This window comes from Myiozetetes cayanensis, unplaced genomic scaffold (genome assembly GCF_022539395.1).
Source record: "Myiozetetes cayanensis isolate MyiCay16 unplaced genomic scaffold, myiCay2020 scf5-8, whole genome shotgun sequence".
NCBI classification, from domain to species: Eukaryota; Metazoa; Chordata; class Aves; order Passeriformes; family Tyrannidae; genus Myiozetetes; species Myiozetetes cayanensis.
The window spans coordinates 75,378,503-75,404,013 of NW_026087742.1; the positions used below are offsets into that span (position 1 = coordinate 75,378,503).

At 38.9% G+C, this 25,511-nt stretch overlaps 1 protein-coding gene across 2 annotated transcripts in view; it reads left to right on the forward strand.

Annotated features, from left to right (window-relative positions):
- GPC6 (glypican 6) overlaps positions 1 to 19,913 on the forward strand; it is a 756,668-nt gene extending 736,755 nt beyond the window's left edge. For both annotated transcript variants that reach the window (XM_050334036.1, XM_050334037.1), the window contains 3 exons: positions 6,203 to 6,339; positions 15,312 to 15,487; positions 15,932 to 19,913. In XM_050334036.1, the coding sequence (XP_050189993.1) occupies positions 6,203 to 6,339; positions 15,312 to 15,487; positions 15,932 to 16,134 (516 nt within the window). In that variant the 3' untranslated portion in view covers positions 16,135 to 19,913. The remainder of the gene's footprint in view (positions 1 to 6,202; positions 6,340 to 15,311; positions 15,488 to 15,931) is intronic.
- The last annotated feature ends 5,598 nt before the right edge of the window (positions 19,914 to 25,511 follow it).

The window sequence follows — 25,511 nt, forward strand, 5'->3', positions numbered from 1 at the left end:
CTGGGAAACACAGCGGGTGTGCAGGAGGGGGGGAACTGGCAGCAGCAAAAAGACTGAGCAACACTGCCATCTCGAGGGCCCCCCAAAATGCAGAGTGCTCCCTGGCAGCTGGGGTGATGTGATGCTCAAATCCTGCTGAATCCATGTGACACACGCTTCACTTTTTCAAAAGGCTGAAAATAATACACCATCAAGTGTGAGGTGGTTCAGCAACTGCTTGGCATTTAAATTTATTTTGTGAGAAAGTATGGAAATGCATAATGTATGAAAAAGTAATCTCCACACAGAGCAAATAAAGTTCTGCTTCTCTTGTTTTCTAATCGAAGCAGGTCACCCTCTCCAAGGTACCTAATGTGCATTGAAATTTTGGGCATCTAATGAGCCGTTCTAAAAAAAATATGTGCCTAAGCTCCCTACATCTAATCAGTGGAGAAATGAAGGTGCCTTTAAAAAAACCTCAGAGAGAGATCCTCTTCAGCTAAATACCTGGGTGAGATAGAGAAAGCCCAGTTCAGTTGCTTATGCATAAGTGCCTAGTACCTCAGAGACATCTACATGAAGATGGCAGATATAACAAAGGACATACAGGAGACACATATTTTCAAGGGACAGCCCCTAAAACTTAGGGTCTAAGTTAATTGCTTTGCATTAAGCTCATTTTACAAGTAATACTGTGTGTCAATTAAAATACCCAGCTGCTTTTGACATATGATTCTTGCCCTCACTGTGATGCACAAGTGTAGCAAATACATAAATATAACGGTTAGAAACAGTATATATATGTGCTTGCTGACCTAGTCCTTTTAAACAAATTGTTGGCCATTAGTCTTAGAATGCTTTCAGATTAAATCTCCAATGGACATAAATCGATGTACCAAAGTCCAGCGCAGTTTTTTGCTGCTATGGCAGAACATAAATCAGACGGTGATGATCTGTTTGTTCTTCCTACCTGGCCATGTCCACAATGAAGGGCATGCTCTTTACAAACCCACATGTGGCTCAGGTGGTCAAGCACCGTATCCATAAATCCGTTATCCAGCTGCCCACCATTATCCAAGGGCTACATCATTTTCAGTAAGGACTGCAAGGGTGCTTGGTGCATGGTTGGGTGTCTTAGACACTTCCAGGGGAAAGCAAGGAGCAGGCAGTAGAAAAATGTCTAGTTTTTCACTTGGAGATAATGCAGAATAAAGAAGAGTCATTAGTTAAATTTTGCTTGTGAATTAAAGGGCAAAGGAGTATGTGACTAAAGAAACTACACAGACATGAACATGGTTTGTGATGGCTGGTTTCGTGTCTGTTCTCCAAGACAAAATGCCAGGCCACTTTCTACTCGCTGTCCGTAGCTGTTCTGTCAGTGTGACACACTAGTAGGATACATTTTACATACACAGCCTGAAGTCCCTGAAATTACCTTGTCACAAACATCCACTTGAAACATCTACCAAGTGTCTATGCTGCCAGATAACCAACCTGGGTTAGGCAACCAGAATGGCACCCTGGCACACCAGAGAAACAACATCCAGTGAACAACCAGAAACATTTGTACATTTTTCCAGGTCATAAAGGCTTAACTCTTAATGGGGCTTTGAATCAAGTTGTTTCTGAGCATCACAGGCAGCAGGTATTGACAGAAAGGCAAGATGAATATTCTGCTTGCATTTCAATAAGGAAATCTTTCCAAATTGCAGAATAAACAAGAAAAAAACTCTATGCAAAAGCACCAAGGAGAAGAAAAGGATGTTAATGAGCACAATTTCTTCTTAACAAAAAGAAGATTTCATAGTGTTTCATTTCATTTATGGCATCAAACCTGTGTCAGGTTTGGATGCATTCCACCATCTTTGAACACTATTTTAGCATCCTGTGATATTCCCCTATCTGTGAGAGTAGGGATTCTGTTGGTGGGGATGATAAATCTGGATGGAATAAGACATGGACTTGCCAGAGGAGGACTTGGAAGATGAGGAGGAGGGAGGAATAAAAGGAATTTAGTTTTTAAAAATTATTTTAGGGCCCCCACTGTTAAAATCTGGGGTTTGTCCCCCATTGCTTCTGAGCACACATTATCACACTGCCAAAGAAGCATCTTTCCATCAGAAATTAAGCCAAAGTGATTCCATTGGCAATTGTCTGCCCAGTTCACAAGCAAGTGTTTTCCTGGTGTCTTTCAAGCCTTATAAAATTTAGTCATCTCACTTTTAGTTTTGCATGATATTTGTAATGCTTTTTTGAATTCTTCTGGTCAGTCTTTCAGTTTATCCAGATATCATGAAATAAACCAAACGATGTTAAGGTCTGATTCCTGCTAAAGTGACAGGCTTGCTTTAGCTTGCTTCATTACTTTGGAGTGCAAGGTGAGTAAAGACAGGAACATTGGTCAGCTTTATTTACCTCATAACTGAGTCCATGCTGGTAGGACAGGAACTGAGCTCATGGGTGCCCTTCCAAGTTCTGCTGAGGAATTGCGTGACCTATGTAACAGATTTGGTTGCGTAAGAAGTCAGTGGCAGAAATAAGAAATCAACTGTGTTTCTCAGTTTAGGGCATGTAACTATACCATTCCTGTAACTCTGGATATGAATTTCTCTTCACAAATGATGCAAACATTTACCTTTTCTCACTTCCACCATAATGCCTTATTTCTGTTAGCAATTATAGATCAAGGCAAGACTATTTTAATATCCATTTCTATATATCTCTAAATAAATTAAAGGTGTAACCCCTTGCTTGGCTCTTGCTATATCTTTTTTCTTATGAGAACATATTTTGATCCAAAACAAGTTTCATACCTTCAAAGTAGCTGGAAAAAAAAAATTTCAATATAATATTAGGGTTATATCAGAAAGATATCTAGGGGAAGTTAGGGTAACTACAGCCAAAGAGATCCAGCTGTCTTAATCCCTATAAATCTCTGCTAGAGAAAGTGGACAGGAAGCATGTAAAATATCAAAATTGCATATGTCTCATGTTTAATGTTTCCACAGAAGTCTAACCAAGCTTGAAAGTTAATGTTTAATTCAAAGAATAGGAAATACCAAGGAATCATTTACAAGGCCACAGGTCACCAGGGGGATACAGTAGTCTGAATTTGTAAATCACAAGCAAGCAATGTTAAAGGAATCCTTAGTGGTTTTTATCTCATTTCCAAGAGTCTCTACATCTGTTACATATTTTTTTAAATGCTGGTGGTGATCAAAACAATGTACAGAGGAACATACGTAACCATGGGGACTAATAAGAGAATTTCTGTGGTCGTGGTTGACAAGATCCCAGAACTGAAACTCACAGGCAAAAGTTTTAAATGTCATGGTAGGCATTACATCACCTAATTCTATTCTGCGTTTAAAGTTAAATTAAAAGTACTCCAAAGTCATTGCCTGCCTGAACATTCATCATACAGAAGTCAGCATGGCCATCAGGCTACTCCCTGAAAGAGGAGATGAATCAATCAGCATTCAGAATTCCTTTTTCAAAGCCATCAGTCACCACACTGCACTTCCAGAAAGTTTCAGGATGAGGTTCAGGAAACCACTTAGGTAGATATGTAAAGTCCACTGCCAAAAGCTGAGGGTTGACAGAGCTCTCAGATAGCAGGAAAGGGCAAGACTTTGAAGGCTGAGTCCACATAGGTCGTTTAAAACTCCATGGTGAAATAATGCAATAGGGAAGGTGGACAGTGGAGGATAGCTGTGAAGGGAAATATCTGAAGGTGATAAAAAAATGTTAAAATGCACCTGAATTGAAGGCATGTAGAGAGGCTGCAAATGAGAACCTTTCCCTAAGCTGTAGTCATTTTTACTATTGATGCTTTTTGTGAGTCATGCAAATGTCTTTTTCCCCCAGGCACTAAACTGAGAATGACACCTCAGGAGGATGTCTCTGAGATTTAATTAGTTGTCATTTACCAACAATCCTGAGTAAAGACCATATTACTTTATCAGGTGTACTTCTGTAACACAAATAAAAAAACCAACTGTTAGGAAATTTAATTATTTGTTATCTAATGTAGAGTATGCAAACATCATTTAGTATCTTGGAAAGTGACTGGGGAATGGGAGACCCTCATTTTGATTTTGAGGGAATATACGGAAAGCATGTGCAGTGTGTGAGCTGTGAGAAGCTCTCTCCATTATTTTACTGGCTTCTAGGAAAATCAAAGGTTTGTACTCCAAATTACAAGCTTTAGAAGGGCTGGGTGGGGGGAGGGTGGAAATCCCTTTTCAATAAGTGTTGAAGCACTTGTGGTTCAAAACAGAAGTTTGCAAGTCCTAGAGCACCAGTTTTAATTTTATTATGGTCAAAATCTGAATGTAACTCTAAAACATCTGAGTTTTCAATAGCTTAAAGTAGTTTCCAAAAAGCTCTGAAAGCTAATTACTCACCACCAATATCAATCAGATTTCTTGTGTAAATAGTTATCTAGGCACAAGCAATGAAAAAGAAAATCTACCCTTTTACTCTCACATTCGCCAAGTTTACATGAATGGACCCTACTCCCTATAAACTCTCCTCCATGTGTTTTCTATAGGATTTCTTTATCCACACTGTGTCTTAGCAGGAATTTACACACTCAGCAATGGGCAGTTTCGTTGAGTTGCTTGTGCTGGTTAGTTGTCCCAGTCCCTGCTGGGGGGTTTTTACGCTCAGCATGGGCAGAAGAGGAAGAAGAGGGGCTGCCCAAGAACCCTGGTCCCATGGATCAAAGACAGCAGACGTGGCAGGCATCCTGAGACCATCTCCACTTTCTGCCAAAGGCTTGCTCACAGCCTGTAAACTGGAACTTAATTTTTGGCTTGACAGGGCTCCCCTACTGAGACTTCAAAGGCTTGCAAATGCTGCTAGTATCTCATATGAAAACAAAGCAACTAGAGCTTGGCGAGGGGTGTGGAGGAGATTTATCAGGTGTCTGTCATGGCAAGGAACACCGTCAACAACCCATACAGCCAAATACTGTCCTACTTATTTTTTATAGATGAAAATTCAAACTGTGCTTCTGAAATGACATCCTCAGCTGTTTCTATCTCTTGGCTTCTAAAGTGACATTCCACAGAGTTTAAGCATGGCAAAGCAGCATGGGCCATTTGCTTGGAGAGCTATCATGTCCTGAGAACAAAAGATAAAAGAGATAAATAGCCGAGTACAATATTGTACCTCAACAACCTAAAAGACAATCTCAACCCTGAATGGAAGAATGGAGAGCTTTTATTTCTTGGTTTTTTAAAGAACAAAGCTTAGCGATTTCCTTTAAAAGCTATTCAACAAGCTCCCCTAAATCCTATTACAATTTAATGTGAAATGCATGTTTCCATAAGAACAACAGTGGCAGCATTCATCCTTTGTAGTCTGTCCTTTGTTGTTTTTACTATCTATTCTTGTAGATTTTTCCACTCTAGTGTACCAAACACAAAACAAGAACTGATAAAATTTCAGTCAGAGCATTTATTTTTTAAGTTGATGCATTTATTTTTTAAGTTGATGCTGGAAATTCAGTTTCTTCCTGCTTGTTGCCTGAATAATGCCAAATTAAATTATCATTCAAGGAATTTATAAGGTAAAGAAACTGCTTGAATATTGTCCTAACATTCCTTGCATGCGGATTCTGTATCCAGCTACAGATATTTGTCTACACCTAACAGTAAAGAAGGATATACTCTCTGCATGAATGTATATACACAGGCTTCTCACTGTTGCTGAGATCTAAACGTACTGCAATGTATTCAGCCTGCGTATCTTAAATCAGTTCAACATCAGATCAGCACTGCACCATTTTTTTAGAACCTATGCATGTAGCTCTCCATATAGTATTTTTTTAAGATGTGACCAGGTTGGTGGGTAAGACATTTTATCTGATGTACACTGTTTAACTGAATTTGCATTCAGCAAACTGCAAGGCATATGAATTCCTAAAAAGATGTTTATTTAGAAAACCTTAGGCAAATGGAGACTAGGTAGAGCAAGATGCGACATGCTTTTATTAATGTCTTGCCTGTGGGAAAAGGTGACTTTGATTGTTTGTATGTTCTGAACTCAAATGCTGAGTGTCTTGCTTTTAAATACAGGCAGTGAAGTTTTAGCACCTTTAGCCCTTTTAACCTTCACCATCATCACCATTGCAAACCTAAACAATGTATTGTTTAACGCTATAGTTAAGGTGGCTGATGTTTTTAATCTGTTTTCCCTCTCATTGTCTTTTAATCAGGTAACAGATATTAAAGAAAAGCTAAAGCTCTCTAAAAAGTTCTGGTCAACGTTACCCTACACAATCTGCAAGGATGAGCGAGTGACAGCCGGTCCGTCAGTCGAGGAAGACTGCTGGAATGGCCACACCAAGGCAAGGTGAGGTGGACCCCTCTCCACCACACTTGGTCCAAATCCCCACCTGGCCTGAAGCAATCATGAAGCTGGGGGTATTTCAGAAAACTGTTTATGAGAGTGAAACAGAAATTGGGAGAACAAGTAATTGTCCACACACAGCTTGTAGCCAAGATTGTCAAAGTGACATTAAAGCCCGAGTGTGAGTCAGGGTAAATGTGCACAATTTGTCAGCATGTGAACACAGAAAATGTGCATTGGTTCAGCTCCAGAAGGATAATTTATACTGAGATTTCAGAGAGCTCTTTAGGTCCATTTAGCATCCCTGTGTTGGGACTGACAGCTTGTGAAGCAATTGCACTCTGGGGATATCATACTGGGATGAAACAGAAATTGGAATTTCGACTCCATTTTCTATTGGCTGGCAAAGCTTAGGGATACTTACTGGAGGAAAAAAAGCCTGAAAAACAATAACTAGAGAATAAATGTAGCATTCCTACTTATCTTGTGTTGAAGATTTGACCTTATGTTACTTCATCAGAGATAACTATGGTCATCTGCCCTTGTTTGTGATGAGTTTTCTGTGAGTTATAATTTTGAAGTTTGCTTGGCCCTGGCCGTGGCAGAGCTGGAGCCAGCATATGAGCAGGTGTCTCCAAAGGTCCCAGTGTGGATTCATCACCTAATAGGGGAGAAGATCTGATAAGAGAGGGAGGAATTGGCTCAGGGACCACCCTGGGGACAGTCTGCTTTCAGGTCTGCAGCAGTAGCCTGTGCTTTTGGGTAGACACAAGGAGTGGAAAGGTTTGAATGTCTGGTGACAGCTGAATCTGGAGAGCAGTGATACTTTTTGGCACTCAGGGACTGGAATCTTATTTTCATTTTTAGTGACAATACATGTGAAGAAAGAGTATAAAAAGGAGATAATAAGAAAAAACAACCAAACCAAAAAGAAAAAAAAACAGGAAAAAATGAGACAAACATATAAAATATAAAAACTCAGTGAAAATAAGACAACATAGGAAAAAAACTTACAAACCTGTTCAGTGTCATTTTACATGGATGTATGGCTGGGTGGATGGACAGATACTTTGATTGATTGCACCCACCCCATCATCTCACCATATAATCATTTTGACAAGGTCCACAGTTTACAGGGGGATGTTTCACATTGAATGCATACCATTTTTCCCTAGTCTTACTACATAACCTTTAAAGAAATTCATTTTACAGACAAGAGAAGAGGGATGTTTGGGATGCTGCTAGCCCCTTGAATCCACCTTGGGATGCATGTGAACAAATCTGTCCAAAAGCACGAGTCACTGCTTAGTTCCTAAGTCCCAGATCTAGGGAAAGCCCCTGGGGATTTGGAGAAAGACAACTAGGAGGAGCATGCGGCTATTACAGGACTCATCACAAAGGAACAGTGTGAAGAGAGAAATAAAAATGGGGATTTTATCTTTCTTTATGTTATCTCTTCTTGTTAGTGAGCTTTGAAAGACATGAGCCCAGGCTGGTGCACTGCAGTAGCTAAGCAGAGTTTCCAGGCATCCCAGCTGGATGCCGTGAGTCACATCAGGATGCATTATCAATAAGAGATATACGCCACTCTTTCTACAAAAGAGCAGTCAAACCTGCTAATATCTCTCTACCCCTCCTGGTTTCCATGACTGGCACTAGTGTTTGTACCACATCTGGCCAATACTTTTCAGCTCTCTTCTGCTTCTGCACTGAAGTCTCTGGAACAGCTTCCACGTTTGTTGGGAGTTACAGAGGTACATTTTATGCATGCAGGTTTTCACCCTTCTTTTGCAGTATTTATCTTATGAGAAGCCTGGTTATTTTCATGATTCCTGCTGAGATTAATGTTCTGGAGCCATTGAGAACGGCTCTCCTTTGTTAATAATGTGCCTTGATAACTGAACTCAGATATTTCATTGGATGTAGAATCACAGCTTCAAAACATCACTTGAAAATATGACTTCAGCATGCCTAGCCACTGCTCCTCTGCCCAGTTTCTGTTTAAGGTCCATTCACAAAGGGAATGTATAGTCACAGGCTTAATAACAGAATTCAATAAATGCTTCAGGTGAAGGCAATAGTAATGAATCAGAGAAATGCCACAGAATGCCATGGCCTGTATATGAAATAATATTGAAAGCAATATTGAAAATAGTATTGAAAATAACTAGCTTTAGGTGCAAAATCACATCTTGGGTGGTTAGCAAGGATATTTACTGCAGCATTAAAAAAAACCTAAAACATAAATGTTTTCTTGTTCAGACTGATATCTGATATCAAATATTATTTCACAAGAGCATGGCAAAATCTGGCCAATATTCAGATATATATATAACTTTGTTCACTGTGTCAGTTGTCATAAGCATCTCTGTGCTATCTGAAGAGCTGCATGTTGAATTCCTGAGAATATGACAACAACCTATGATAGAAAAAAAGGAAATTTAGCCACCTCCTGTTTTTCTAGGCATTAATACTGTAAGTAAGTAGAAAACATGGTGTTGGCTACTGTTTCTAAGGAAATTATTGCTGGGTTTTTATCAGATTCTGTTATGGAATAAAGAATTAGAAACTTTGAATTGCCAGATAGACAATATGCCTTATGTTTCATTTTGCATATCACTTTTTAATGTTGCTTTTACAGGGGAAAAGAGTTACAAATCTGAGATCACAACAAATGAAAGCTTGGCTTTCTCCTGAGAGAGGCACTACACCAAGGTCATTTGTGGTTATTACACTCCATGGCAGCACTTTGCTGCCATGATTAATTTACAGTGACACCAGGTCGCCAAATTGAGGTTGCCAATTTGTGAGTAACCATGTAGTAACAGAGTCATCCATTTGGCGTTCTGGAAGGGTGCACTTGACTCATTGCTGATCCTGTACAAAGAACATTTTTAATCAGGTCACATCAGGTAGAAATGAAGTGCTGTGGAAATGGGAAAATATTTATTAGATGGATGAATCTCTTTTTTTGAAAAATCCATATTAAAAATAGTAATAGCTACTTCAGACAAATTGCTGCTTAGAGAGATGTCCAGCAGGATTTCTCCATCATACTGGTATCACAAAAGAACTCTAACATAATTTTATGTTCGAAGAATTAATGTATTCTGCCAGATGTACAGAGACAGATCTTTGAAAGCTATATAGGATCTAAAAAGCAACATTAAGATCAAATTTCAAAAATTTACCTCCCTCCCTACATACAATTAAATTCTCAACAACCTCTGTTAACCTCTTCACTAATAAATGTTCTCCAGAAATTAGGAATTTTTTCCAAGAGTTAAGGAAGTCAGGCTTTGAGACTTAAACCAACTCCAAGGTATTAGCGCTTGAACAGGTGACTTTTACTGAAGTCAGAACAGTAATCAAATCTGAAGCCACTCTGGTGTTCAGAAGAAGAACTTTGAATTACTCCAACCAACTCAGCCAGGTCGTTTCAACCAAAACATCCAAGAGATTGTGCTCATGCACTGTCATCCTGGTGCTCATGCTCATCAGGACTATAATTAATATGTCTTACCTCTGAGAGGCTGTAATCCATGGAAGAGATGAGACCTGCATTCCTTTCCACAAGGAACCTTTCACTCCTCCAAGTACAATAAAGAATAGAATTATATGGAGAAAAAAAATGAACAGGAAAAAAATAGAGAATGGTAAGGAATAAAAGGAAAAGTGAACATTATAATTTTCAACATCTAGCTCAAAACTACAAGATATGTCACAAAAATGAACACAGGACAGATTCTTAACTGTCCTGAAATTCTCTTCTTCTGCTACCACACATATGAGAATGTCTACTGCCCTGGCAGAGACCCTTTAATTCCTGGTGAAATTCAGGTGGGAAGAAAGACTCTCCAGATCAGTGCTTTCCCTCCAAAAGTTGCCCACTGCTTACCAGCAAGACTTGCAGTGAGAATGAGTTGAATGTCCTTTACTTGGAGGTAGGCACAGATAATTGTTTAGCACCACTAGTGAAAGCGTGAATAAACCACTTCTCAGTAAGTGTGAAAACTGCCTATTCTTAATTGATGGCTCCAGTTTATTTTTGTATCTTCCTTTCAGCAAACTGGCAGATGAGCTATTTTCTCCCTCTCCTTATGTCTCCTCAAGCTTTTCTCCAAGATGGACCAAAAAAAAAACCAAAAAAAACCCCAAACTGAAAATATCTTGTGGGGATTACCTCCTGAGCAAACAGAATCAGATGAGGTGATCTAGTTAGCCAAACAAGCTGATTTTCCACTACACTTATCTTTCTGGACCAGATGTGAGTGTGTAGCCCCAGCCCAGCCTGAGTAAGCCTGTGCTGTATTTTGTACTCTATTGCCTACAATTCTGTGTACCTGGAAAATTTCCAGTACTGCCTAGGTGACATGCTCCAGTTGTACTGTAAGCAGCTGCTGTGGCAGCAAAATATGGAGAATGTTGCACTTTAAGCCATATATGTTTTAAAAATAAGAAGATTCCTCTTTTTTTTTTTTTTTTTTTTTTTTTGCAGGAGCAAGACAGTGAAGGGGGAAGGGCTAGTGTCATCATATCTACAGCCTTTCTATAAACAACCTAAAGATTTATCAGTCATTTCTAGACTTGAAAAGGAAGTAGAAACCCTAAAGTATTAACTGGCTATTAGAGGGGGAAAAAAAAAGTGGTTTTAAATAGACTTAGTGGTTCTTGGTTATGATGCGCCAAAAGACATCTTTACTCTCTCTGCTGAGACAAGTGAGAACTCAAGAACTGTGGAAAAGTTAAGAGGAACAGCAAGCATTAATATTTTAGAAAACAATGTAAATTACACTAAAATCCTGACATAGCTGAGGAAGGAGCAAACAGCAGAAAACAAACAGTATTGTTCAGCTTCTCTATACTCACAGGGCTAAGAAAGCTTGATTTTTTATTTTTTTTTTTTTGCTTAGAGGATGCAAAGAACAGACACTGATTCAGGTTGGCACTTCTTTTCATTTATAATGGGCATACAGTTCTTGTAATGGCCAAGCCTACAAAGAGATCATTAACTAGAGCAGAAGCAGCAGTAAAGCTCAAAATTCACAAGGGTGTCTCCACTTACAGAACTGCAGCAAAAGCAGCTGTGTTCAACAACTTTGCCCAGCCAGCAACAAATCTTCTGTCAAAAAGTGGTCCCAAGACATGGCTTCCTATTCGGTGTGACTTAACCCTACCCCACACACATCAAAATGCTTTTGTCAGAACATGTGCTGGGCTGCCTCTCTGAGGCTGTCACTCAGGAAACACCTTGGGCTGCATGTTCGCATGTCTGCATCTGTCCTTTAAAGAAAGGAAAACAATTCAAAGATATTTACATTCAGTATAGGCTTTTCTGACTGTTTTTTCCACCCCTGAGGAAGCAGGTGGACTTGTTCAGTAATGAGGCCAGAGTCCAGCTACACATTCAGACATGTGAATTCATGTTCTTAAATGAAGGTGAGACAATAAGGCGTGTGTTGCCCACGTGATAGTGGTATCATTGGAGACTCTCTAGCATATCTGAGATGAGTATGATACAGGACACTACCTCCCATCTGGACCACAGGCTAGGTTAAAACTGCTTGAGCATTTTTAAAACCACCCATGTTAAGGTGCCTGAAGAGAGCCCCAATATCCTGTCCGTGTACTCAAAGAGGCAGTTTTCCACTGCCTGAACACACTTACCTACTGCTATGTTAGATGGTCCAAATAGTCAAGACACCTGCATGAAACTGGCAAATTAGACCCTGGACCTATGGGATATTCAAACCCTACTGGAGTGGCAACACAACACCAAGCCTAAGTCCTGGTGGCTAAAGTGGCATTCAAGACTCAATGCAGCTGCCCTAAAGCCAGTTGCACACTATAATTTTAGATGCCCCAAATGTCCAAGACCTCCCCCTCAAGCCTGCAGATATGATCTAGAAAGCCTCATCTTTCAGGGCTAGTGACGAGAAGAGGAAAAATGACCAAGAGTATTCAAATGGCACCAGATGTCTATGTTTATTCAAGTAAATCCCAGCAGATGAAATATAATGAACTAGTCATTTGGCCAAAGGCACATGGGACTCTAACAGCTGTCCCCGCTCCACTGATGAATAAACTCCTGACTAGCTGTGACTAGATCTTGTGTTGACTAGATCTGGCAAGAGTGAAACTCTGCTGATATGCAGACACGTTCATTTGAATATACAGGTTTTATTATCTGTGTAAACCTAAAGATAAGTTTCAAGCCTCTTTAATTATTTTGCTCCTATGCCCTAAATGCCAAGGGAATTTAGGTATCCTCCTAACCATTAGGCAATCATAAGAACATGGATTTCTTGTGACCTACAGCCAGTATGACTCCCTTACACGCCTAGGTGAAGTACTCTGGACTGTTCTTCTGAGAGGTTAAACCCTTCCATGCCAGCAATGCTTTGGAGATCACCACATCCTGGGCAGATATAGCAGGATATGTGACAATTTGACAAAATCACTGCCTACAGCTGAACAGGCTGGCCCATTTAAAGTTAAATGGTCTTCAGAAGGACATCAGATCCACACTAGACACAGTGCAGAATATGAACCTGAATGAAATGCACACATCAGAGCACTCTCTAATTGCTCTCAGAAGCAATTAGAATCTTCTTCTATTATTGATGATAAGACAAGTTGAAATCAAACAGAAATCAGTCAGAGAAAGCCTGGGAGCTGCCATGGAAAGCTAGCCACAGCTTCTCATGGATGGAGTGCAATAAAGAGCAGCTAACCTTTCATAAACAAGGAGACCAATCCACATGAATATTCGGCAGTGTCAGATCACTTCTAGTTGCTAACAGCTGTAGCCGTTTTCATGGACAGGATACTGGGCAAGACAGAAATCCTCTCTAAGCCAGAAGGTCAATTCTTGCATCCTTACTTTTTTCAATCAACTTTCACCTTGAAATCGCTGATTTAATTCTAGAATGAGTAATTTATCTACAGCAGCCATTTCATCTGTAGAGACATGTGACAGATGGAGATCTGTTCCTTTGCAGCCCAGGGCAGCCTTGCCTGCCAAGGTCTCCATCCTGCTGCTTCCAGGCATCTCTGAAGAATTATTTCCTATTCTATCTTTAGTGATTGATAACATCGTGGTCTGCAGTCCTCTGTGATAGGGGTGGTGGCTCTGTATTCTCACTGTAATAAGCCTTACCACAGGAGTCTGGATGGGATCCCACAGCATTATTATTTCACATCATGGTACTAGTGAAACAACAGGACATGCAGTTTGAGGCTGGATATTTTTGGCAATCCGGTTTTGTTCTGATATGTTCACGGTCCCCTGGGATTATTCTCATGTAAGCTTTCAAAGGCCACTGGCAACAAATAAGTCTCTTCTTGCAAAGCTAGAACTTGTTACGATGAGACTAAACCCTTCCTTGGTGCAGCAAAGCAGCTGCCATTTTGCGAACCTCCAGAAGCAACACAAAACTTATTTTCCCTTAACCATGACTTCAGCAGAGAAAGTCCTTTCTTCTCCATTACTTTCACATTTATTTTTAAGATATATTTATTTTTACAGACCAACATGAACAATGCTGTCAGCAATGCCAGATTTGAATAGTGATACGGAATTGTGTGTGTTCAAGTGAGAGTAATTTGAAATATTCTTGAACTACATTTGGTACCAGGCATGGTGAAGGTTTGTCATTAGTAGGCTAGACTGTGCTATCATTATTTACTGTCTGAGCACATACCCACATGAGGAGTCCAACAAACATCAGCAGCATAGCCTGATATGCACACTAATTACAAAATAGATCATATCCTTATAAAAAACATATACAAAAGGTTGAACTGCCCCAGATCCCTCATAGTCTAAGTATGAGACTAAGATAGGAGGTAAAGACAGGCAACAAAGAACAGAGAAGCAGTGGTACACTGTTTTCTCAGGGTACAATACCAGCACAGAGAAATAATGTCAACCTTTTATCAGCCTGGCAAACTGTAAAATGCACAGATAATTTTTAACAGAGATTCAAAGCAGAAAAAAGGTAGCTTTACTGATGCCTATAAGAAGAGCTTCCTGAGGACAAAGAGCAGCAGGGAATAAAATGTGCGTCTTTGTAACAAAGGGTGATGGAAATTTTTGCACTAGGATGATTGGAGACTGCTTATTTTTAGGGGAGAGTTACCTGCAAAAGCACACTTGCTGACTGTGAGCAGCCTAAGACTGCCTTTGTCAAGGTCAGAGAAAGGAATACTGCAGTAATCAAGAAATTATAACATAAGAGCTCGAATAAAAGATTCAGTTGGATGGATGGATGGATGGATAGGAAATGCCATACCTTAAACATTATGCACAAAGTACACGACAGATCCAAGCGTAGCCTGGTTTTAAGGAATAAGGACCAAATCAAAGAAAACACTGGAGTTTGGTAAAATAAAAACCCCTTTTATGGGCCTGGATGTCATATAGGCTGGAGATGCTGTTAAGGGTGGCCTAAAAAAGGGATGCAAGAAAGAATTGAAGAAGGAAATTTATTAAGTGTTTTTTTAAACAAAGCCATAATGCCTCAAGATAGGCTTCTAAACTGCCTCAGAGCAACAAATACACTCTATAAAGCAAAGGACTTCATATTTTTTAAGCAGAAAGAAGTAAAAACAGAAGAATGCGCTGTTAGATGTTTAATTTAGTGTATAACCACTCACGTCGGTAGAGGATATGAACATGCAGTGACTTACTGCTGGCTTCTGAACCTTTTCCATAGCTCACACAGTCAGTGCACTTGCTGGAGAGTATATGTAAAGTTAAGGGTTGAAAAACCTAAATCTATTCTGCTCCCTGTGCAGCCGAGCTACTAAAAAGACCCTTCAAAGTCACTAAAATTAAAAACTATATTTTTAAAATAGTTCTACTGGATCTGTTCAAGAATTGCATATTGAATTGCTTAGCACATCGTTTACTGTACAGTGTTTTATTTCTGAAATTACTGCCTCTCAAACTAATGATTCATCCTGCTATGTAGATACTTGCCTGAGATTATGAACGATGGCTTGACCAACCAAATCAACAATCCAGAAGTAGATGTGGACATCACAAGGCCAGACACCTTCATTCGACAACAAATCATGGCCTTACGTGTCATGACTAACAAACTGAAGAATGCGTATAATGGGAATGATGTCAACTTCCAGGATACAAGTAAGAAACCATTAACTGTCATTACATAAATGTCCTTTTGGAACACATTTATTAAAAAACTGGTCTCGTTGCAATGACTTTCTTTAGTCTTTGTGCTCTGCGCTGCTGACAACATAAGAATTCTTTTTCTGCCACATGAAACTCCAGTTATATAGTTCTTTCTTTTGCTTCTTTTATTAATCTTCATGTCTAGCGTATCAAGACACTGAGAGTTTTCCATAATGCCAACAGTCCAGTTCTTTTTCAGAAGAGCACTTAATTATCTAATTAAGTAACAGTGGCTTTCATTTGGATGCTTTGCTGAGTGAAATCTAGCATCACCACCACTTTCCCATTCCCGATGTGTTCATTCCACTGGGGTGCCAGGTGGAAGGGGAATGGAGAAAAGGGATGAAAGCTATAACCAACCACACTCATGCTGTTTCCCTCACTCCTTTGTGCCAGGTGATGAAACCAGCGGCTCAGGCAGTGGAAGCGGCTGTACAGATGACATCTGCCCCACCGAGTTTGATTTCATCACCACTGAAGCACCACCTGTCGACTCAGACAGGAGAGAGGTGGAGGCTTCAGCCATACAGCCTGGCTGGTCACTGCAGACGTTGCTTGTCATCTTCATCAGCCTGGTACTGCAGAGACAGTGGAGATAATCCTGGATCTTGTGGGAGAAACTGTGTTTTAGCTACAGAAACAGCCAACTTTCTTCTTTTCTTATACTCTAGGACAATGGACCATGCCACAAACACTTGCAGTTTTCTACAAGAGAGCAGTACTGCGACCTGCTTCCCATTTTAGTTTTCCCAAAGAGTACCAGGTGCCAGACTGAACTGCTTCCTGCTTTTTTCAGATAACTCTGAAGATGATATCAACTCTTGAGAGAATTCTTTCTCAAACCTTTATTACAGGAGACTTTCTGAGCTTCATTTCCTTTTATGCTGCAAAAGGGAAAAAGGATCTTACAGTGTTTTTTCCCCAATCAGAGAGAAAAGAAGGGGGAAGAAACCAAGAAAACAATTTTCTTTCTGAATCAGGCCTGATTCAAGGCTGCTGCATTTCAACAGAATATCAATCTATCAATCAAACAAACAAACAAAAAACCCACAAAAACATAAGAAAGTCAAAAATGCAACCGTTCTTCACTGACAGCCAGGTTTCCTTAGGAACTTCTGTAGGATGATTCAGGTCATCATAATGATCATTGTTATAGGGAGGAAGGCTGGATTTTTTTTTTTCCAACACAAAAATATGTCTCAACAGTGAATGTCTTGCACTCCATCTACCAACCACATCAGATTGGTATGAAGGTAGAGAAGCTGAAAAATAAGTTTACCTTTTAGTATGATAGTAGCTCCACTAGCTTCAGAATATCATGTTATAGTTGTTTAGGATTTAAATCTTAATGCCCAGTAAAAATAGGAGTAGTAGCACAGTTTCTTTTGGGATTTATCCATGTTATGCAATTGGCACAGTTTTCCACTTAGCTCACCACTGTGAGCTCATCAGCCATGATGGTAATGTTAAACAACACTACTGACCCCTAAAGGGTTCAGACAGAAAATAATCTCTTGTGATAGAATATTTTTCCTTTTGTTACTGTTCTGACATCGATTAGGACTTTTTGCTACTATGTTCATTATCCTACCAAGATGGCAATTCTCTAATGGACTAACAGCAACTGGATCAATAGCGTGTTTCGCACCTAACTACATCTTTCATATCAGTTAATTTCAGTGTCACAAGGATTTCATCTACAAAATCTCAGAACAAACAAATATATAGTACTGACATGGAGATTTCTTTCACTTTTTTAGTCTTAGTACGATCATCTATTTTTATATATATAAATATATATAAATCACAGATTTTAACTTCTTAATTACAAGCTCAGGGTTGACACTTCTTTGTAAGGAAAAAAAACTTTTGGTCAACCAGCTCTTCTTTTTTTTGTGCTGTTTTGGAAAGTAACCCTTTAATGAATGGTAAGCATGAAAATCAAAGAAGACAATTTTTTACATATCCAGTTGTCCATTTCTTAACAAGTTTGCAGGATGAGGGAGAAAACCTCTCTCATATGTATGTATATGTGGGGGGCATGTGCGTTTGTATGATAGGCCTAGAGAAGGACTTGGATGTTAATTGTGATGACAGTTGTACTATCAGATTCTTCAAGGATACATTGCTTTAATAATCATTGCCTAAATGACCATGGTCCTGGATAGAGTTTTTTGCATCTGTTCATAAGACCCAAGATGGAAACTGTTTCAATCCTGGACAAATGAGTGTCAACAATTAGACATCAAAATCTTCCTTCTTCTATCAACCACAGACGAAGGACTTCTGTGGCAATTCTGTGTGGTGTTGAAATGATTTGACAGAAATTTATTTCCTGATTCTTACATTGGCTCTGGAAATGGTATAGACAAATTGTGGTAACACTGTAAATCCAGCCAACCACACTACAATTTAACAGCCGAGCAGGTAGATCGTATCCATTGCAATCACTTTTTCTTGTCAAATTATAATTAGCTATCGATTTAGGCATGAAATTAAAATAGAAAACACACAGCACGTTAGGATAAAGGTATACTTAAGCACTTTTACCAGAAATTATTTACAAACTATTTATATAGTATGTCTAATAACAAAAAGCGTAGGTTTTGAGCCACTTGTATTCCATGATTTTTCTTTTCTCCACTTGTTTTTTGCTTCAGAGTATAATTGATAGCATCATAGAATCATAGAACCATCAAATCATTTGGGTTGGAAGGGACTTTAAAGATCATCTAGTTCCAATCCCCCTGCCATGGGAGCCATTCACTAGATAAGGTTGTTTAGGGTCCCATCCAACCTGGCCCTGACTACTGGTCTGTTCCTCTGGGCCCAGACTGGTATGCATGAGTCACTGCCTAAGTGCTCAGATCACACGAGTCTTACACCAACCATAGCAATGCATCCCACTTCTCCAAGGGTTCCCCCTGGAGCGGGTATTGTGTTTCAGCATTTACTGTCTCCAGGAAGTTTAAGCCAATTGTTACCGGCTTTTCCTTTTGCCCTGGTAGAGCAGGTAACCAAGCACAGGGTCTTTGTTTTTAATTTTTTTCCTGAGCTTGCACGTGCATCATTCTACAGAGAGAACTCTTTAAAAATCTCCCCTGATACATCTCTTTTTACCCATCTCCGCATCTTTTCTACTCTTCTTGTCTTCAGCAACTTTGTTTCAGGAGAAGTTGAGTGCGATTTTGATTTCTCCCACTCGTGTGTTTATTCAGTGGTAACTGATACTATTATTCTGGGTCTGGAAGCTTATCAACAGGCAACAAAGTCCAAGCCCTCTAAGGCAAGTCTTCTGTTGTACCTGCTCCACGCTGCTGGTGAAGGAGCTGATGGACTCATCACGTCTTTGTGTTAGCCTCAGCCCACATGTAGGTGATCTGCTGACTATTTTCAGCTGGTGCAACCAAGATGTGTGTCCAGGGTGCTCTCAGCTGTTGGTAGACCTCCATGGACTTTTGGACAAGGAGTAAGAGGGATCCCTAAGAACTAGGGTGTGTGCTGAAGGCTGTTCTCACTTGGGGAGCTTACAGGAGGGACCCTCCTCTTCTTGGACAGGATCTTACAAACTGCTGCTCAAAAAACAAACCAGCCTAATCTTTTTCAAAATGTGATTGTATTGAGGGAGTTCTGCCAGAAATTTATGTCTTCCATATTATTATTTCTCCTCTTATTTTCCTACTATGCATGGTGATACCTTGTCAGAAGATGGAGATGCCTTTTCCTGAGGTATTGTGCATACATTTCTTTAATAGTCCCTAAAGGTTGAATATTCTCTTCATACATTGCATTTTTCTGAGATTAAGAGAGCTATTACATCTACAGAGGAAATTAATTTGGGAATGAAAGAAAGAAAAGAAAGAGCATTCCTGGTCATAAATATGAAACTCTGCATAATTTCCAATGTTTCTGTTTGCACATCCTTTGCATCCAATAACTCCTTTTCTAAGGTAATTTTTTAGTGTGCCACAATTTAAATTTCTCTTCTGCTAGCAGCAGATAAAGTAAGAAATTATAAAGAAGACAATTACCTGTTCAAGAAAGAGGAGCTAAGTCCTAAGGAAAAGTCCTTTGATTGTGTAAACCCTCTATGCTGCACAATCCAGAAGTTCTTGACATTTCATGTTCTTTTAAAGTGGAAACTAATACAAAATTAGATGCAATTAATTACACAACCAGTGCTGCAGAGCCCTGTGAGGTTTTTCTTTTCAGTATTAACTGAATTGCTTTTGCACAATCCCCAGATTTTTGATGTTTATTGTATTGCAGATTTTTCTACTGATGACTCAGTACATAGTATTATAACTGCAATGCAGACTTCCTGAACTCTGGCCAAACTTAGGCATTCCAAAATAGACAATCAGAAAAAAAAAAAATTTTTTGAAAAAATTGAAAAGATTTCCTGCAAAAGAGCAAAAGGGGAGGAACCTGTGCCTCGGTGTTGTAGTATTGGTTGATCTATCCCAATACTCTAAGAGGCATCACAGAACTCTGTCCATGGAAAGGTCCCAAAATCTCTCAGACACAAAAATCATCCCAGTTCTGTGGGATTTTTATGAAGGATGATTCCCACAGATGTGTGAACCAGTTTGAGCTGCTTCCATGCAAAATGTCTTTACTGTGCAAGTAGCAGCACACTGGAACAGATTGCCCAGAGAGGTTGTGGAGTCCCCCTCACTGGAAATATTCAAGAACCATCTGGACGCAATCCTGTGCAATGTGCTCTGGGATGACCTTGCTTGAGGAGGGAGGTTGGACGGGGTGATCCACTGTGGTCACTTCCAACCTCACCCATTCTGTGATTATGTGATTCTGTGATTCTGTGAGCTGGAGCTGTTCTTGGGAGCTGGACTGCACGTGCAGTGTCTCAGTAGGCAGCAGTTGCCTTCAATTTATTTACTCTGAATCATTATCAAATGTAACTATACTTATTCACTGAGACTTTTATTACTTCAATGTGAAAAATAAATTACAGCACTGTTGCAAGTTGTGTTTTTTGTTTTTAATTTGCTTTCAAAAATAACCCATTAAAGCTGAATACAGAAAATTTTAGAAGGATTATGCATGTTTCAACAGATTTCTTTATGGATGTTAAGAAGAAATCCTCATTTCAAAGACCACAAAACGATATTTACTGTATTAACCCACAAATGCTCAAACCTACTAAAGGAGAATGAATAGAGTTAACAACAGTGGAATATTACATAAAATTGTAAAAGCCATAATTTTAATGGGAAATTCAGCAGTCAAAGGCTAAATTTTAGCATCAGAACTAAGATTATGTTGTCAGAACACAATAGACTCAGCAATGCCTACTTTCAAGAAAGTTAGAACAGATGATGTACTGAATATGGCAATGTTTTCATTACAGCTACTCGGACTGAGAGGATCATATTGACATGTGTAATTATGATCATTTTTTTGATGAAATAATGGTAAAGACCAGAGTACCTTGGTAACAGGGTACATGAAAGATAAATGTTATGATAGTAACCATTATCTCATCTGTTAAACAGTATAGGAGATGTAATGGAGAATAAAGAACTTTGAAACTGATTTTTAAAATAAAATTGTAGCATCTGACAGGAGTGTATGGTCTCAGATTAGTTTAGTCAGAACATTTTCCAACAGTCTGTCGTGTTCAAATCTGCTGAACAATATAAGCAATCAATCACTTGAGGTAATTTGTCAATATAATAGGAAATGTTTGCTTACAATACTTACTTATGTTTTCTACTAAACTGATTGTGCATCATATGTGATCATATAACAAAAGAGTGCATTTTACGTGTGTGAAATCCTGTCACCATCACAACACAAATGAGAGCTTTGTCATTAACAAAGATTTTTACTATAATCAGGGAGAAAAAAGAATGTCTCTTTTTTTCTGGAAGCTGTTTGTATTTGGTTTCTTTCTGACTCTCAATAAAAAACCAACATTTTCCATAAAAAAAGTGACATTAGCATCACCACCTGTAAGTTTCCAAACTTTACTCCAAAACAGTCTCGATCTTTCTGTCTGGCTTCCCCACAGCCAAGGCCTTTGGACTGTCCAGAAGTTGAAGAAAGTCATGTATGTTTGTCTGTAGCTTAAAGTCTACACAGATAAATCAAACCATTTAAAGAAAATGGGTCAGTATTTCAATCATCTCCCATTTCACCTTTATTTCTAATTATGCAGCTTTGATATTTCACAGTGTAACAGACATGAAAGGCTTTTGTAACATGCTGTGCTAAAAAAAAACTTCTTCCTTTTCCTCCTTTATGCTGGCACCAGCAAATCTATGAGGCTTCATACTTATAGCAGTAGGCAGCATCTGGTGTGTAGTTTGTTTATTAAATTCAGAACAGCTGCATTACTAAGAGGAGTTGTCTTTTTCTTGAGGGGGAATAGGGAATGGGAGTGTCCATTTGTCATTAGCAAAAAAGAGGTACAGAATGGCAAATATTTATTTCAGATATAGTAAGGGTCCATCCGTCAGTATTTCTGAAGACATTTTAAAGCCAAATTTCCATGGAAGACAAACCGACTCCCACTACAATATAAATCAATATGATTTTCTTCCCTGAAAAATACTGATTATATGACTTACAGTTCCAAGCATAAGGGAAGTTGGAAAGAAATTTGCATTCTCCATGCAGATCACCTGAAGAAAGGAGCAAGTTGGGTGTGCAAGTTGTCCCTGTGGACGATGGAGTTTGTTTTTCCAAGAGGGTTAGAAAGGCAACTTAGGAGCGAGTCAGGGGAAAAATGATTTCACAGTGAGGCCCAGTAGATATATATGACTGTGGGGAATAAACAGTAAAAGCAAGTGAGGAACAGCTGGTACTCCTCACATGTGTCCTGCTCTTCCTTTCAACCTACTACCTATGAATTTTCAGTGTAATCTAATTATAACCTTCTCCTGATGTACATAGCAAAGGTACAAATATTGCTTCACAAGTCAGTGGTGTTCTGGTAGTCTGCTGCAAAGTTTCTCTCTTCTCAGTTTCCTGGTAGATGTCTCATTCTCTATCTTTTAGAGTGTGAGGAAGAGCTTACTACCTAAGACATATTTTTGTGTGACAATAGTACTTTTTTCCTTTTAAAAAAGTGTTATTTAAGCACAAAAATTGTTCACATCTGTCATAAAAATTTCTCAATTTAACTATGCATCTAGTGAGTTTTCTTCTCAACCCTGAAGATGACACTCTCAGAGGCTTTGGAGAAAGCCCAAACTCCATTAGTCCTCTAAGTTTCTCAGAGGTCTCCATGTTCCGCTAAATACCCCAAACACCAGGTTACAGGTGGACTGTGCTCCTTCTCCTCCCTTCTCCCCTCAATCCTCACCTCAAAGTATCATCCTGGGCTTGCAAAATCTTTCTAAATGAATGTTTCATCCAAGCTATTATCTTAAAAAATAAAGAAATCCTTTTTGTCATATCTGTGTTTCCTGATGTTAAATATTTCTAACTAAAGCTTCCTGTGTGCCACACATCCTATCTGTCTTTGAGTCGCCAGTGTCGCTATGACAATTTTCTACTCCAGGCTGAACTGTCTTTTCAATCATTTTTAGCTCACTGGATTTTCTGTCTCCCTTCACTAGATCTCTGTGCCTTTGCTAGCACTTAAAGCTTTCTATTTTCAGACAGAAGATGTAGCAAAAAAGAGGTTTGGTTCACTTACTTTAGGGGATTTTTTCAGGCTTTATCAGATCGCACCTTTAGCTTTTATTCTCTACTCTAAACATGCTCTGCTGGGTGTACGTTCTTGATTATCTGACTTAAATCCTAATGACTCCTTTTTCAATCTAGTGTATAGTTAGAACTTATGGACTAGGTGTTGGGGTAGTCATTCTGTTGTGGCAAAATACTGTTTCTTCCTCATAACTGTAGCAGACAGTTTCCATTTTGTTGTCTGCCATGCTGATAAGCCAGCAAGGCCAATAGCAAAGAACTTGTGGATTTTCTATAACAAGATTAACTTAATGGGCAACAACTTCAGGAAACAATCCATATCACTTCTGTAATTGATTATTTTGAGGACTGGTGTTGGGTGTTTTTTATTTCCTTTAATTTTATTTTAACATTCTGGGCTTCATTTGATTTACTTTACACATTGGCTATGTGTGTATTATGTTGTAGACATGTAATATAACTACAGATTAACAATTTCAGTCTTTAGATAACACAGAAGAATTTTAAGTAGTTGGTCAATCTTAGGTTGTTTTTAAGAGCTACAGAGTGATGATCAGTCTTAAAAATCTGCCCAAATGGAAGTCTGAGGACTTCAGATTTCAGTTTTGTGCTATTAGTTGAGTTTGAGGCTCCAAGAATATTTTGTAAATAATTTGTGAATATGTGCGTATACTTGAGGGGGGAGAAAGAAGCATTTGCATCTCAGAAATCTTCTGAAACTTCTTTTCAACTTCTACCTAATCTGAATACAAAATTACAAATGAGCAACTTGCATTCAGATGTGCAGGGGTGTCAAACTATATCAATTGATGGACATTTATATACCAGCTCCTCCCAGCTTACTTTGTTTTGCTGAGGAACAATATAATTTAATGTCCTCTAGCAATTTTGTTATATTTATCAAATTCAAAGAAAGGGTGTTGCTTAAGTAGGTCAGATGTCTTAATTTGGGTAGCAATTGACATTTATACTTACTTGTAAAACTTTTATGGCTCCAGACATAGGAACATTGCTTGAAAGCATGCAAATTATTAGCTCCAGTTTTTATACTATATTTCTAGATTAATATTTATCATAGTGAAATGTGAATTTATAGGGATGATATTTGAATGCAAGTTAAGTTTAGAATAATTAGTTTTTGACAGAAATAGGTTTGGGTTGAAAAAATTTCATTAAACATTAAACCTGCTTTTCTACTGATCCAGTTCTAATATTTCAGCCTAATCTGATATGAAAAAGAACTGAAACCTGCAGGTCCTGTTTACAGATCATACCTGGATCTAAAGGGTAGTTTCAATCTTGGAAGCATTCCAATCAAAATGAAAGTTAGTGAAAAATCCAAAGTTATCCCATCTCTAAGTACTACCTACAATGATACAGTATTTAACAACATATGTCAGTGTGTGTATATATATATATATATATATAGCAGTGTAGCAAGGCAGAGTTTGAACTTTTACAGAAAAGAGTCTTTATGACTTTGTAACTTCAGAGAAGTTATATACCATGGACAGAAATAGAAAAATATATACAATCATTTTGATACATTTGTGAAATAGGTTTCAAAGAACCTGATATTTTTTGTGCAAAATGCCTTAAATTACTTTCTGTAGGGCTAATGCAATTGAATTTATTTCTGTATATAGCCTTTTATAGTAATTACTTCGGATGCAACACTAGACTTTTCTTTCCACTGCAATCATATACAGCCTTACAACTACTAGCAACAACAGACAGACTATGAAAGCTCTGCTTTATTAGCTGTGAATGCACTTTTGGTCCACTTGTAGACTGAGAGCCTGGAAGCAAGAAGTAGTGACAGTGCCAAGAGCACCAAGACCTTCCTGATGGGCAATACCTGCATTCTCTCAGGCTTGAAATCCTTTCCCAACAATTCATTTTCCTCTCACGCCATCTGTCTTTATGAAAAGACTGTGACTTAGGGCCTCGGTCATCCCACCAAGCACTAGGCACTTCAGGGAGCACCTCATCTTTCTAGATCTCTACAGTTAGTCACAAGATATGGGCACTCTCTTCCTGTCACAGGCAGCCTGGGATGACAAGGTTTGTCATGTAAAAATCTCACTTAAGTGCCTGGAGGTAGATGCCACTCTCCTGTCCTTCTCTTTGTTGGTCCAATGATGCCTCTTCATGCCAGGGCTGGAGTGAGGAGCCCGGAGAAGGGTCCCATCTGGCGAAGTCACAGTACAATGACTTTGTTTCTGTGCAAACTGACCCTGATGTAGCTAGGCATAGAACCAATGCACATTCATTGTTCTGAATGCTGCCCAATGTTGTT